At 44.9% G+C, this 14,786-nt stretch overlaps 1 protein-coding gene and 1 pseudogene across 1 annotated transcript; one reads left to right on the top strand and one right to left on the bottom strand.

Moving 5' to 3' along the window:
• Positions 1–6,385: 6,385 nt before the first annotated feature.
• Positions 6,386–8,698, bottom strand: LOC149983521 (tudor domain-containing protein 5-like; annotated as a pseudogene).
• A 1,653-nt stretch (positions 8,699–10,351) lies between these two features.
• On the top strand, positions 10,352–14,531 carry nphs2 (NPHS2 stomatin family member, podocin). Its single transcript, XM_021603403.3, has 8 exons — positions 10,352–10,818; positions 11,028–11,131; positions 11,715–11,787; positions 12,158–12,240; positions 12,497–12,700; positions 13,051–13,106; positions 13,281–13,359; positions 13,647–14,531. Exons 1-8 carry the CDS (start codon positions 10,458–10,460, stop codon positions 13,935–13,937), a joined length of 1,251 nt encoding a protein of 416 aa, XP_021459078.3. The 5' UTR covers positions 10,352–10,457; the 3' UTR covers positions 13,938–14,531.
• Positions 14,532–14,786: the final 255 nt, after the last annotated feature.

Here is a 14,786-nt window from a genome sequence, read left to right as displayed (position 1 = left end):
TTAGCAACATCTCTGGCCGGTGTTGGTCCCCGCACTGCTATACACAGTGCTGGATTAAGGCACGCGCTGTCAACAGCGCTTTACAGGCATTTCTAATTTGGTGGGAATTGCATACCAGTTTCTCCATAAAACAAAGTAGACTATAGCAACCCCAGATTCACACAGCAAGACAAAAAAGGTTGTTCAAAGTGGAATGAAGGCGGGATTGACATTGATTAGCAATTGAGTGTGGGAATTAATTTCCTGATTCTCGTTTTGTTCAAATTCATTTGCCGCAAATCTGTGAGTGACATTGGCTGGTTGTTCGAGATTGCGTAGATTGAAAATGCACCAGCCGTAATGCGCATGATGCGCTGTTCCACATTGTCAAATGAGGGTTTGTAAGGTCATGAAAAGGTCATTGTTAATACAATTCATGAAGGCACACTTTAAAATAATATCAATCACTTACAAACCTACATATCAGCTATTATCGTAATAGCCTTCAGTGCGTGTCTGTGTGCGCTGTTGCTGGTGTAGCGGGAGCGACATTTCAGCTGCAGGCATAAACTAATGTCAGACAAAATACTAACTAGATAGTCAATTCAAAACATAACGTGTAGCTTGTTATTTCGCTAGTTAACGATAGCCAACTAAGCATTAATGTCGCTGTCGCCTTTCCACGGGTACTGTAGATAGCCTAAATAAATCCGCACCGTTGGAAAACTGTGATTCCCCTCTATTAAACAGTAGCCATGTTAAACATTGTCGCAATTACAAATATTCTAAGGATAGCCTAATTGACAAATAACTTGCTGTGCATAGACCTCCCCTGAAACATTAATATTTGAGCCTTATATAAAAAATAAAAATAAATCTAGTTAGATACCTTGCTTTGAAGTAGCCTACCTAATCCATTTGATCTCTGATTCATTGATTGAGGAAATCATTTTATAAAGACAAAAGTATTTGGTTGTAATGTTACAATATTTCACATCAAGGGTGGCAACCATCCTCCAGGATAGCTACTGGGTGTGCAGGCTTTTGTTCCAGCCCTGGTCTAACCACATTGTAGGCTAAACATCAGCTGCTCAACAGGACCGTGATTAGCAGATTTGCCTGTTTCAGATCAAAAGCCAAGCCTTCACACCCAGGATCTCTCCAGGTGGAGGGTTGACCACATGTTAACAACATGTGACCAACAGTGCAGTTCTACTTTGTGGGAGGTTAAGTGCCTTGATCAAGGGCACAACAGCAGGAGATGGTAGGCCTACATGGGATCAGACACAACAGCTTTTCAGTGTCAATAATGCTTACTTTTTCCATGTAGGCTATAATAAGAGTCATTAGAATTTAGTTAGAAGTCATTGAGAAGTCATGGGAAATGTGAATAAACCCTTAACAGTGAATAATCGGAGTTCTCTATAGAATAATGTAATTTGTCAATTTCGGGGGAACTAGTTTAATGGACCGTCAAGCACTGGCTATACAGCATTATAACATGATGCTAGTCTGGGCATATTGCTGCACGTTTCAAGGGCTAATCTTGTTTCTGTGTATTCCACCACCCTTTGAGCTGCAATGGGGCATAATCCTGAAGGCAGCCTACGTTCTACCTGCTAAGGCCTTCTAAATGACCAGGTCTCTTCCGGGACCGCTGGAGCAGGGCTCATTAACACTCAGTTGGTAGAGCATGGCGCTTGCCATGCCAGGATTGTGGGTTCGATTCCCATAGGGGACCAGTACGAAAAAGTCAAAGAAAATGTATGCACTCTCTACTGTAAGTCGCTCTGGATAAGTGTACATGAAGGAACCGTTTTAAGAGGCTAATGGATTCCAATGCCTCGCCGTTGATTCCAAAATGGAGGACGGAAGAGGTCGTGGCAGGGGCAGCACCTCGGTAGAAGAAGACATGCTGTTTGGATCATTTCCCCCGTGTCCTCTGACAGTGATCGTTTTGACAGGGGGAACATTTTTAGATGCAGCGGTGCAGAGGAGTGAGCGGGTGGTGGTTCCTGATGAGGCAGAGAGTAGTTTAGTCATAGTGGAAACACGTCGTCAACTTGGCTCACTCACGGCTTGATGCGGACGAGAGTTTTGGCGCTCCACCACCTGTTGTTTTATTTATTGTTTTCCCGTAATTATTCCAGGATGATTCACCCTCTCCCTGAGTACACCTCGCCACGGTGTAGGCCCGCTGTAATGCATTATTGGAAGTGATGCGCCTCAGAGTGCAGGAAGACCGGAGAGAGCATAAATAAAAGAGGGGAACGAGTGAGTAAAGGGATGAATCAGTGGGTCATGGTTGGGGAGTTAGTAGTTCTGTCAGACGTGATGGACGCTCAGGGTGAAGTCAGCCTTGGCCTGAGGGCAGGGGAGCCAGTGAGATCACAGTGTGTGACTCTTCCTTTTTACATCCTGACCACCTCTTCACGCTTATGTTGAGTACTTTGGGTCTACATCATTTGGCACAAACAGGAGAAAAGTTTTTGAAATTGTAAACAACAAGGTATGGTCTATGCGACAGGTTGCTGTCCACGGTACTTCCTCTATTTCAAAAGGTTTTCTGTCATTTGTGTGTGATTTTACCCCAATGTGTGGCCATATTTGGTTGGCCAGCACCTGGGTCACATTTAATAAGCATTTTACAACCAGTTTGAACCTGACAATGGAAAGAGGGAACACAGTAGACCAAAAGGTCAAATAAAGATTCTACAAAACAAAATTCCACAAAACAAGCTTTCTGATTATTTTAGATATCGAGGAAGGAGCGATCGACTGTGCACACATTCCTCATAGTGTTAGCGAAAACATATGCAATTGTTTTAAGATGGTCATACCAAGGATCATTTAGCTACAGTATATATCATTTAGCTATATATCATTTAGCAATATAATATAATATAACATATATATAAACAATTATTTGATGAATTTGGCTTTACTGCTATTACCCCATAGAAACACATTGAATAACAGTTTAATACATGGAAAAACAGTCAAAAACTGTTTGGATGCTACAGATGTTTTTTTGGGATGTCTCATGGTCTGACAAAACATGTAAAAAAACATGTCTCTATCGTAAACATTTTGATCGGTATGTTTGCATTATGCTAATTATATTTCAATGCACGATTTCCCGTGAAAGTCAGAGGTATGCATGCTTTGCTTAAGCATCTCAAGATAAGACGTGTCCCAAAATTCATATGACAGCTAGACATAGAAGTAACACTGCTGCTGAACGATGGCACGTTCTGTGTGAAGCTCAGCGTGCTCGTTGTACTTCATGGCCTGTTCGGGTCTTTTGTTCACAGCTCAATCGAAAGCACTGCACTGTAACAGTGTATCAATATCAAGCCTAATGCAATTAGGAAACACAATTGGGTCAAATAGCTATGGTAACAGGTCTAATTGAATCGGTGTCAGTTTCTCAGTGCAGGGCCATCCGCTAGTGGGGATGCAGGATCGAAATCAATATGCTCTGCTTGCGTCAATGGCACAGGCTAATTTCATTGCATTTTTCTAGCATCATTAGCGCTCAGGCTAACCCCTGTGTGTTGCGTGTGTGTGTGCGGGGGTGGGAGCATGTTAAATGGTTACTGCATCGTGTGTGTGTATGCAATGGTTAGTTCACTGCATGTGTGTGTGTGTGTGTGTGTATAATGGTTAGTTTACTGCGTGTGTGTGTGTGTGTGATATGTTAAGTGTACCGTATGGAGCACTCTGGGTCTGCATCAGTCCAGGGTTTTTGGAGGCTCGGTATTTTCAATTTGGGGGTCATGAGGGACACAGGGGTCACTTTACTTCCACCATATACATGGCTGCTTCAACCCACTAGGACCTGCACCAGGTGGAGGAGGGGGCGGATGAAATGTCTGAGGGAGAGAAAGGGTAGGAATGTTTATTCATGCATTAACTGGGACTTTGAAAAGCGCCAAATCATCGGAACGGAACTGGCTAACCCGAATCCATATCTCAGGCACTAACAATGTAATTACACAACATACAGTATTGAGAGTACCTTTAGAAGAATGTGAAAACAAAACAAAAGCCAATGAATGGAAATGAAAATGAAAAGCTAATCTCAATGCCTATTTATGTTTTGTTTTGTTCCTCTCACAGGGATTTGGCACAAACAAGCTTATTTCATTCCAGTCTTTTGGTTAATGAGTTCACTTAATGAGAACATCGGTGGGAGAGGAATTGTTCTTCCAATTAACAAACAATTAAGTGTGTGTTGCCTCGGGGATTTCTGGGAGGATGTGCAGGGGCAGAGGTCTAATGCGTGACAAACAACACGACAACAGGAGGTGAGACTGCATTCTGCAATTGCTTTCCAATGAAATTAGTTCTAACCAGCTGCTTAGTGTGAGCAAAAGGCAAGTTGCCAGATGACGACTCAAACAACTGGACCTCAGGTAGAATATAGTAAATTCTAGTAGGGACTTTGGTAATTTAGTTATGTTTTAGGTCAGGTTTTATTCCCATGTAAACAAAAATACATAAAAAATGTCACTTTTCAATCTGGCAACAAATTTTTTAAATTGTACATTCTGGCAACCAAAACGTCTGGCCTCTGTCCTTACCTTAGCGGTGTCTCCATGGTTACCCAGGTTTGATTTGGGATGTACCACCTCTGGGGTGGAGGTGGTGGTGGGGTTGGGTGTCCAGCCCTGGTTCCAGTCACTACAGCACAGCAATGGGTTCTTACTCTGCAGAGCTGCAAACGGGATTGCCTTCTGGCCCCCCTGGAGAAACACGACCACAAAACATTCGACAATTCCTTTTTTAACCCCAGTAGCATTATACATTAGCCTGGTTCCGGGTCTGTTTGTCTGGGGGGGGGGGTGAAAGGTCATACCTGCCGGGAGGTCAGGCAGCTCCTCCAATTGTTTGGCTTTTTTCCCGCCCACAAGGTTAGAGGTCTAAAAATATGGATTACTCAACTACTGCACTTTATATGCAAATCCTTGTTCCCTCCTTTCTTTGACAAAGTGACTGATATAACCCATTGGGATAGGTATAGGCAAGTATACCATTATCAGGCTTTCCCCGCTGTGTAAGAAGGTGATCACTTTTTGGAAAGGAGGAAGGAAGGACAAATTCCAACAGGGCCGCTAATTTATGTCACATCATTTTTGACAAATACAATCATTCTCTCCCTGCACATCATGAGACTGTGGACTTTTAATATATTTTAACTGCAGTGGGCTAAATCAGGGTCACACGGAGTGTTTCATGGTAGTCTTAACCAAATTCTTGGTAGTCTTCAACAAAAATATACACCTCACACACTTGCTCATGCACTTAAAAGAAAAAAGACACCTGTACCATGTCAGATAATAGTTGAAACGTATTAAATACTGAGTTTACCTCCCAGCATTACACTTTATATACATCCCAGAAGACTGAAATATAGCAAAACCGTTTGACATAGAAACGGCAGATTTTTTGGCTTTAAAAAAAAAAAAAAAACGTGTATCAATTAGGAAAGATATGAATAATATTCCACCAATGAGGCCACTAGAGGGCAATTTTTTTTTTCGAACAATTGTGAAAATCAAAATAGATCTAAAGCTGAAAACGCCTCCAAATATTTTAATTGATAAGGATTCCCATTGGCTGATGCCCATGGCAAACCGCTTGTCTTACTGGGGTCCGACACAAAACAAAAAAGTAATTACAGACAAAATACTTCACGGTTGACATGCACTTGAAACACTGCAAACTTAAATGCATGACAACAAAACCCATGTCTGTTAATAACCAGCCTCCAGCCAAGCCCCAGACCTCTACACAGTACAGTGTCCATAAGGGGAGGATGATGCTCTCCCTCCTTCTCCCCCCCCCCCCTCTCTCTCTCTCTGTGGGTGGGGAGGGAGTGTGGCAGTAATTCACTTAGGGAGGAGCTGGAGAGCTAAAGCTGGAGCGGGGCCGCTGCTACCATCTCTGGGGCTGCTCTGCCTGAGCCTCCTCTACTCTGATAAGGACTGTTATGTGGACAGTGTTGGAGGAAGAGGAGGAGAGAATGCTATAGTTATTGAGAGAGAGGGGGATAGATGGAGAGTTGTCTGTGTGTTTGTGTGTGTGTCAGTCTGTGTGTGTGTGTGTGTGTGTGTGTGTGTGTGTGTGTGTGTGTGTGTGTGTGTGTGTGTGTGTGTGTGTGTGTGTGTGTGTGTGCTTGAGAGAGAGACGAGTTGTTCTGTACCGCGTGTGAGTGGGAAGGGGAGCTCTTAGGCTGGGGTTGGATGATGGCGTGGTGGGGAGTGGTGCTGGTGGTGGCGTCGGGGCAAGGCTCCAGGGTGGGGTCTTCGTCCTCTATTTCCATCCCCTCGTCGAACACGCCTTCGCCCAGAAGCCTTCGCCCAGGGGCATGATGGATGGGCATGATGGATGTTCATGACCATCATCCAGTGGTTGCCCTCGTCGCCCGCCACTGTCCACGGGGTAAAGTGTGTCGCTTGGGGCGCCCACGGAAGCTCAGGAAGCCGCTCTGGACCACTGGCAGCTCCTTCCTAAACTCCCCTGAGGGTCAACCGAGGGTCGAAAAAGGTCAGAGCAACAGGGAAATGGACAGCGATTGCGGCACAATCTGAAAGAAGAGCTACTTTGCAATTTGAAAGACGCTCAATGATTAGGATTATTTATTAGCCATTCGTTAGGATGCAGGCATTCGCACGGGAAAGTGATTATTTGTCTGTGTAAAAGGAAACAGGGGACATGGAACGTAAATCCTTCATGACCTTGTATTCTGCAGGGAGATCATGGCTGGATATTCACTCGCTGTTTTGAGCTACAACCTATAGGGGGATCTCCATGTGTTAGAAAGTCTTAGTCTTTCTGAATGATAGACTTGGCTCTTGGGTGAGGTTGGAGACTGAGTGGACTGACCTGGTGGAGCTTGGGCTTCAGTCGTGGACTGACCGTGCCCGCAAGCCCATTCTCCAGAATACGCTGCCTAAGCTCCTCCTCCACCTGCACAGGCCAATCAAAGCAGGCAATACATGACAAGAGGGAGGGGCTACATTACATTTGTTACCATTCTTTCCTACAGCTATTCAGAAGTTCTTTCGATTCGCGTCTCTAAAAATCGTGACATAATTTGCTCTCCAAAGCTTCGTAAACACAGACACCAATTACAGCATTTGTATGTTTTGTCTATGTTATAGACCTGAATGTTACATTGGAGTGCTTTGCACACAATCAAAAACAAGCTCAAAGGGGGAAACTATTTATACGTTGTTGAAAACACATCACAGAGGTAAAGGCAGCAGCACACACATCCTGATGACACGCTTCTGAAACGGTTGTCTGTTCTGGCTGGGCTCAGGCTCAGATTGGCTCCATTGGCTCTGAGCCCTGGTGCCTCTCTATGCCGTCAGGGATTGCAGCCTCGGGGAGTGGTGCCACATGATTCTGAGTACTGGACACTATGGTGGGGTTTTCTACCGGGACTGGATTTCATACACGGACAGGTCAATACAGAAAAACATTTCCGTCATGACAAGGGAGAGATGACTAGTTTGAATATAATGCACCTATGATGAAGAGACTACTCCGACTCTACCATTCAATATTACACTCGACATTTTACTGAAAATAGCCTGATGAAATTGTGAACCAAAACACTTCAGAGGTAGTCGCAAAGTGTTCGCCACGGGTGCGTTTGATGGGCATGTGCTTTGCAGGATGCTTTGAATGGATACATGCAATGCGCAGTGTACTTGAGTAGAAATTCAATCAATTCAATTCTACAATCTGCCAACCAACCTGAGTTTGTCTGTTTGTCTGTCATCGGCCTTACTACTGGAACCGTTGGGAATGTCTACTTCGGTGAGAAGAGTCGTTTTTTTGGTCCGGTCCTCATCAGTGGCGCCACCTCCACCCGCCTGAGGGACAGCAGGGAGCCCATCTGGCTCTGTGTGACCGCCACCAGGCCGTTGGCCGCTGCCAGCATCTCGGCGGTGGAGTAGAAGCCGTAGTTGGTAACACGTAAAGGGAAGTCATAGCGGAGGGCAAAGGCGGTCTCCAGCTCAGACAGGCCCACGGCCCCTTGGGAGAGCAGCTGGCGGAGTTGGGCAGGCAGGGCCGGGGGAGTGTGGCCGAGCCAGGGCAGGATCATGGGGCTGTGCTGCTGGTAGCATGGGGAGAAGAAGCCCACACCAACACGCCAGGGCCTTGTTGGCGTTGTGCTGGCTGGCCACCAACTCCACGATGCCTCTGGTGGGGTCGTCCGCCACCACTGCAGAATGGGGAGAGAGAGATAGGTTGGTCTGCTGAGTTTAGAAGGGAACGGAACGGAATTGACATCTGTGTTGTACAACGATCTCTGTGCTCAGCTTCTCAGACTCCTCATACTGCATACTACACTCAAGGAAGAACCAAAAATGTTAACTCCATAAACATGAAAACAATCACATGATATGTGCCAAAACATTATAACATTATAATTATAAGCCAAAGATGGGACTCCTGCTCAGTATTACTCATCCTTCAACACCAAGTTTCAATCTCCCAGACAGTCAATGTACACCACGTCAGGCATCTCCCGGATCAGGTCCAGCACTTTGCGGAAGCCAAGGGTCCTCAGGGGAACAGGGTGGCCCAGAATGTTGACGTAGTCCCGACTCAGCTGATCTGGGGTCAGGCCCTGCTTGGCTGAGATGAGCAGGGAGCGCACATCATTCTTTAGGCACGAGAGCAGCTGCTCCTGGGTCATTCTGTCAACTGTCGGACAGAGAGCGGGGGAGGGAGAGAGAGAGAGAGGAGGGTATGAGAGTAAATAAGTGGGGAGTGGGGTGTCCCATTTAAAAGTAACCAATGCATTTTCTCAACAATGACACTTGGAAATGTGCAAAGAATCCACCCCCACTGTCCACCATTGGACCCAGAGCCATCTAAATATATGGCTCGAACTGTACCTAATTAGGCCTACAACAGGTGCAATTTGACTTAGAGAAAAAAACGGAATAATGCATCTGAACAACCCACTGGGCACACACTGGTTGAATCAACGTTGTTTCCAGGTCATTTCAAAGAAATGAACTATAGCAGCAGCATAGCACCTCTCTCCATTAAATGTAGGCGGTTGACGTCAACAACCCTAATCAAATATTCCAAAAAAATATTCAAATAACGAGATGTATCCACCAATCCAGAGAGAGGAATAGGCGAGAGCTTAATAGCCCGCCGTTCCCGCTCTGTGGACAACAAATCCCAGTGTTAGGGTGGAGACATAGGTCTCTCACCATTATATCCAAAATCTCTGACAGGAGCTAGCTACATTCGTCTGAGGCGAAGCTAATCGTTGCACAAGTCATACAGTTGTTAAGATAGCTAGCTGCTTAGGCACCTATTTATTTTGTCTTCAAAACCCATTTGGCTTGTTCACATCCAATTACTAGTCTCAAAGCATGTTTTGTTCAAAAACTATGCAACAGAAAGAAAAAGAGAATGGCTTTTACACACTTCAGTCAGACCCATTTTCTCGTAAAAGACAGCCACTGCACGCGCAAGCATGGCGACAGAATACGCATCTTTGTCTGTGAATTGATTATAAACTGGGTGGTTCGAGCCCTGAATGCTGACTGGCTGAAATCCGTGATATATCAGACCGTAAACCATGGATATGACAAGACATTTATATTTACTGTTCTAATTATACCACAACCCCTCGTGCCTTATTGCTTAATGGACCCTCTTCTGGCCAGGGAAGTTACTGGAAGTGATCAAAAGTGATTACACACAATTACAACAATTGATACGAAAATTTATAAAATTATTATAATACAACAATTAATACAAACCCATAAAATGGTGTGAGATTCCTTAAAAGCTTTTGCAATAATAATAAATAGTATTTAATAATAATTTAATAAACATCTGAAATGCAGACTATTCAGTCATCTTCTAATTATATCTAATAATGTCTAATCAACTGAAATACTTTGTTTCTTGCAGGCCTAGCCAGCCCTTATGAGAAAAACTGCAGCAAGGAAAATGTAGGTCAAATGGTTCATTTACAGTCTAATTAAATTGTGTCTGGGAGGATGTGTGTCTTTCCTGTACAGAAAAATATGGGGAAACTGACTGATCAGCTTTTTGGAAAAGAGACAAACATCTGAGTCTGCACATTCCCAACAGTGACTCCCCAAGCACACAGATCTACAAGGTTGTCTTATTTCCAATGACAATCCTCACATATTCATCTCACATTACTGGCTATGATGTCAACAGGACAAAAACGACAACTTATATTTCAAATGCCTTTCCAAAAGATGACAGTTTTTCTATCTATGTCATGTTAATAGGGTTTCAAGTTATAGGCCTACACTGTGTGTGTGTGTGTGTGTGTGTGTGTGTGTGTGTGTGTGTGTGTGCATGCGAGAGCCGGCGCCAGTAGGGAGGAAGGATAAACAGCAAAAGACAGCGGCTGAGGAAGAGAAGGGCAGTTGAAACCACCACTAGCTTTGGGTTGGATGCTTCTTCTCATCACAGAGATTCCAAGAGGGATGGAGAAACGTCCGGAGTCAGCTTCCCCTCGCCGCACTCCGCGAGCAGGGAGGGTGGCTAAAAGAGAACATTCTAGGTCTCCGACTTCCAGGGGCCGCCATCACAAGGGCACCAAGACAGTGAGGCTCCCTGAGGAACATGAGAAGAGAGAGGGGCCAAAAAGGGATACCCGGGAGGCAGAGACCAACGGAGAGGCGGATAAAGAGATAGACAGGCCAGTCAAGTCCACGTCTACTGTTGTGGATGTGGATAATGTGAGAGAGAAAGAGAGGGGAGAGGAGAATGAGGAGTTCATGGCGCTACTAGAGAGTGAATGGCAGGAGGAAGGTAAAACATGTTTCTAAACATCAATATTTAGACCCCTATTCGCAAAGCATCGTAGAGTAGGAATACGGGTCTAGGAACAGTTTTACCTTTTCAGTCATAATGAATAAGAGAGAGGGGGGGGGGGGGCTCTCCTACTCTGAGACTCTTTTGAATATGGGACCTGGTCTTTGATTTTAAATGATGATATCTTTGATATTTGTCATCACCAGGCGTGAAGCCGAGGAGTCTTGGAGTGTGTGAGTGGCTACTCATGGTGTTGGCTCTAACCCTGGTCATTCTGTTCTTTCCCATCTCCATCTGGTTCTGTGTGAAGGTAAGGACGTTCTACCTCCATTACATAGACAACACAGAACGAAAGGGGATGCCTAGTCAGTTGCACAACTGAATTTGTTTTCAGCATTTAACCCAACCCCTCTGAATCAGAGAGGTGCGGGGGGCTGCCTTAATTGACATCCATGTCATCGGTGCCTGGGGAGCAGTTGTTGTTGAGGGTTAACTGCCTTGATCAAGGGCAGAATGGTTCAGGGATTCGAACCAGTGACCTTTTGGTTACTGGCCCAACTCTCTTAATCGCTAGGCTACCTGCCACTCACATGACACAGTATAACAACGTGATGATGACTGTGTAAAAAATGTTCAAGCAATATTGCAGAGTTGGACATCACTCACCAAATGGTAGATTTCTATAGTGTAGAATGAAGGCACAGTATCTGGTGAATGACGACATTTACAAGGATTCAGCACCCCCATTTTTTTTGGTAAGAATAGTATCAACTTTGGAGTGAAAATGTGTGATCTGTTATGTTTCATTGAACGACACAGTGGGCTGTCTGTCTGTGTGTTATTCCGTTATGGCAAAGTCTTGATTGACAGCTCGTCACTATGTTGACTGACAGGTTGTGAGGGAGCATGAAAGAGCTGTGATCTTCAGACTGGGTCACCTACTGCGAGGGAGACCCAGGGGACCAGGTTTGTGCTTGTTATTGTATTACTTGAGGACTCGTTCGATGAGTCATTCATAGTGTTTAAAGCGTAATGGGATTGTCTTAGGGACACACATAGGGGGTTACTCATAAAATGGTATGACAGGAAAATGTCACGTCTGGCACGTTTTTTCAAACATGAAAGAATTGTCTTGGGCTAGGTACGAGGCATGCATCAAACAATCTCAGAATTTCTGAAATGGATTTGAAAAGGCAATTAGTAACATTTTACACAGCGCAAGTCCTGTGAACAAGCCCTGTAGCCCACATGCTTATCAAACTGTGCGTGTCCATGACACCGTGTGTAAAAAAATATCCTCCAATCTCTCTCTACTGTATGTCCATTCGGGACCAAGGTCTACTTTTCTACCTCCCACTACTCGATGTTTTCCAGAAAGTGGACATCCGTCTAAAAATGCTCAAGGTCCCAGCTCACACGGTAAGGTAACTCCTCTGACAGCCTACAGAAAAAACTACAATCTACATCAAATATTCCCCCCAAAATTCCTCTGAGCATGAATCTTTTACTGCTGCAATGTGTGTATTTCTTCCTGTGTGTGTGTGTGTGTGTGTGTGTGTGTGTGTGTGTGTGTGTGTGTGTGTGTGTGTGTGTGTGTGTGTGTGTGTGTGTGTGTGTGTGTGTGTGTGTGCGTGTGTGCGTGCGTGCGTGCGTGCATGCGTGCGTGTGTGTCCAGGTGGTGACCAAGGATCTGGTGAGCACGGAGCTGAGCGCGGTGTGTTACTACCGTATAGAGAATGTGGCTCTGTGCAGCACGGCCCTGTCGGGTGTGAGTGCCGTGCTGCAGGCCCTGGTACAGGTGGCAGACAGAGATGTTCTTGCCCACCACAACTTCACCCACATCCTGCTGGACAGGAAGAGAATCGCCCAGGAGATCCAGGTACCTAACCTGTTGTACAGTCTTTGTAATGGTCTGTATATTGACAAGATCTGGGTTCAAATGCTATTTGAATTTGTCTTTGCTCTAACCTAGAATGCCAAATGGGTAGGGTTTGGACTATCTAATTGTTCCATTAAGTCAGGCAAGCTCAATCAAGCACAGACAAAGTATTTTAAATGATTTCCAATATTATTTGAACCCAGGTGGGATATTGATATTTGATATTGACAATGGTTATTTGTGGAATTTGGTATTGAGCGGCGTAAAATCACATGGATTGTCCAGGAATTTTTGTGAGTGAATGGATGGTGGAGTATGAATCATTCTGCTCTTTACATCTCAATCTACAGGTGGCTATCGATTCTGTAGCTTGTCAGTGGGGGATCAAGGTGGAGAGAGCAGAAATGTAAGACTTTCATCGGTGGCTCATTTACATACAGGCATTTGTAACATTTCCGAAACAAGACGAGGCAACGAGTGTCGTAAGCGAATGTTTAAAGAACACGGTACATGTTGGAATGGTCAACTTGTGTCTTCACCTGCTGACGTGTGTGTGTGCTTTTCACTGTGTTCATTTCAGAGAGGATCTTTCTCTCCCCATTGAGCTGCAGCAAAGTCTAGCGGCAGAGGCTGAGGCTAAGAGACAAGCCCAAATCAAGGTATGTCATCAGTTTTTTTGGTGTGTATGTGTACAATGGGAAAGGGGGGATATCTAGTCAGTTGTACAACTGAATGTATTCAACTGAAATGTGTCTTCTGTATTTAACCCATTCAAGCCTACACACACACACACACACACACACACACATATATGTGTGTGCGTGTGCGTTGGCAGGAACGCATGTCAGAAGGGAGGTAGGATAAACAGCAAAAGCGAAACAACAAGCGTTGCCAACTTGGGACCCTTGACCTCTAACCCTAGGCTCCCCTCCTCCCTGTTCTGTAGGTGATTGCAGCAGAGGGAGAGAGGGCAGCCTGCGAGGCTCTGAAGGCATCTCTGGACTCCCTCTCTGGTTCCCCGGCCGCCATCCACCTCCGTCTCCTCCAGCTGCTACACACCCTCCGCACCGAACGCCCAGCACTGGTCCTCACCCTCCCCTCGGACCTCCTCACCCTGCCCTGTGACCCCTCACCCTTAACCTTACCCGCCCCAGCTCCAAACCTGGCTCCAGCCAGTCCCATCCCAAAAGGGGGAGAAACCAAAGAGGAGCGGAAGACTGACTCGCCGATGATGTAGTAGACAGAGAGAAAGGGAAGCATCTTAATTCGGGTGCCTCTCAATTGTCTGAAGTGGCTGCACTGGTCTAAAGAGCTGTGTGGTGGGTACCAGGGAACCTGATTCTGCCACTCCAGTTCTTTCCTATCAGTGCTGATGAAGTGAAGGAAGCAGAGGAGGCCACTTGAGATTATTGATATGCACCCCTCATATCAGATTGAAGAAGTGTGTAAATCTTATTCTGTGATTGTTTAGTTTTTTCCTCTGTAAAGTAATGTTAGTCAGTATAGAGATGAGTGTTTTTATTGTATCATTTATACAATAAACTGATGACACACTCCACCTAAATTTAGACAGTGTGAGGGTAAATAGGGTCCATAATAAATCAATAATAATGATAATAATATTGTTTAAAAAAAGGAACCATACAGCATGTTTCACACCATTTAAATGTTTGTATTCTTTTTCAACCTTTAACTTGGCAAGTCAGTTAAGAACAAATTGTGACAAATTCTTACCAGCAAGCCTGTAGGACATGATTGCTTAACAAATAGCATGCAAATGACAGAACAACAACAAAAAATACAAATGATTAAATACTGTTGAATGCCCAGACATGTGCTCCCCAGACTTCACTGTGCATTCATTTGTCAAATACAGGGGAGCCGAGTTCCCATTACCTCTAAAACTACTGTACTGTTTTCAAGGTTCAGTGTTTCTTGGGCTTGGTGTGTTTGGGGCTAGTCTCAGGCCTCTGACTCACTGTTTTGGGTTCAGGGGTGGACACATTTGACTTAAAAAAAACACTGCCACAGACTTCTTGCTCACTGCAATGCAAATTGTATAGATGAGTGTCCAAATCCCAAATCC

Source organism: Oncorhynchus mykiss, chromosome 5 (genome assembly GCF_057628025.1).
Source record: "Oncorhynchus mykiss isolate SJ-2025 chromosome 5, ASM5762802v1, whole genome shotgun sequence".
NCBI lineage: Eukaryota > Metazoa > Chordata > Actinopteri > Salmoniformes > Salmonidae > Oncorhynchus > Oncorhynchus mykiss.
This window is presented reverse-complemented; position numbering and strand designations above follow the sequence as displayed.

Excerpts from the sequence above, each read along its gene's own strand:
- nphs2 (XM_021603403.3), top strand. The coding sequence starts at position 10,458 with ATGCTTCTTCTCATCACAGAGATTCCAAGAGGGATGGAGAAACGTCCG. Across the intron at positions 10,819-11,027 it reads GAGTGAATGGCAGGAGGAAG|GCGTGAAGCCGAGGAGTCTT; the intron begins GTAAAACATGTT and ends TGTCATCACCAG. Across the intron at positions 12,701-13,050 it reads GAATCGCCCAGGAGATCCAG|GTGGCTATCGATTCTGTAGC; the intron begins GTACCTAACCTG and ends CTCAATCTACAG.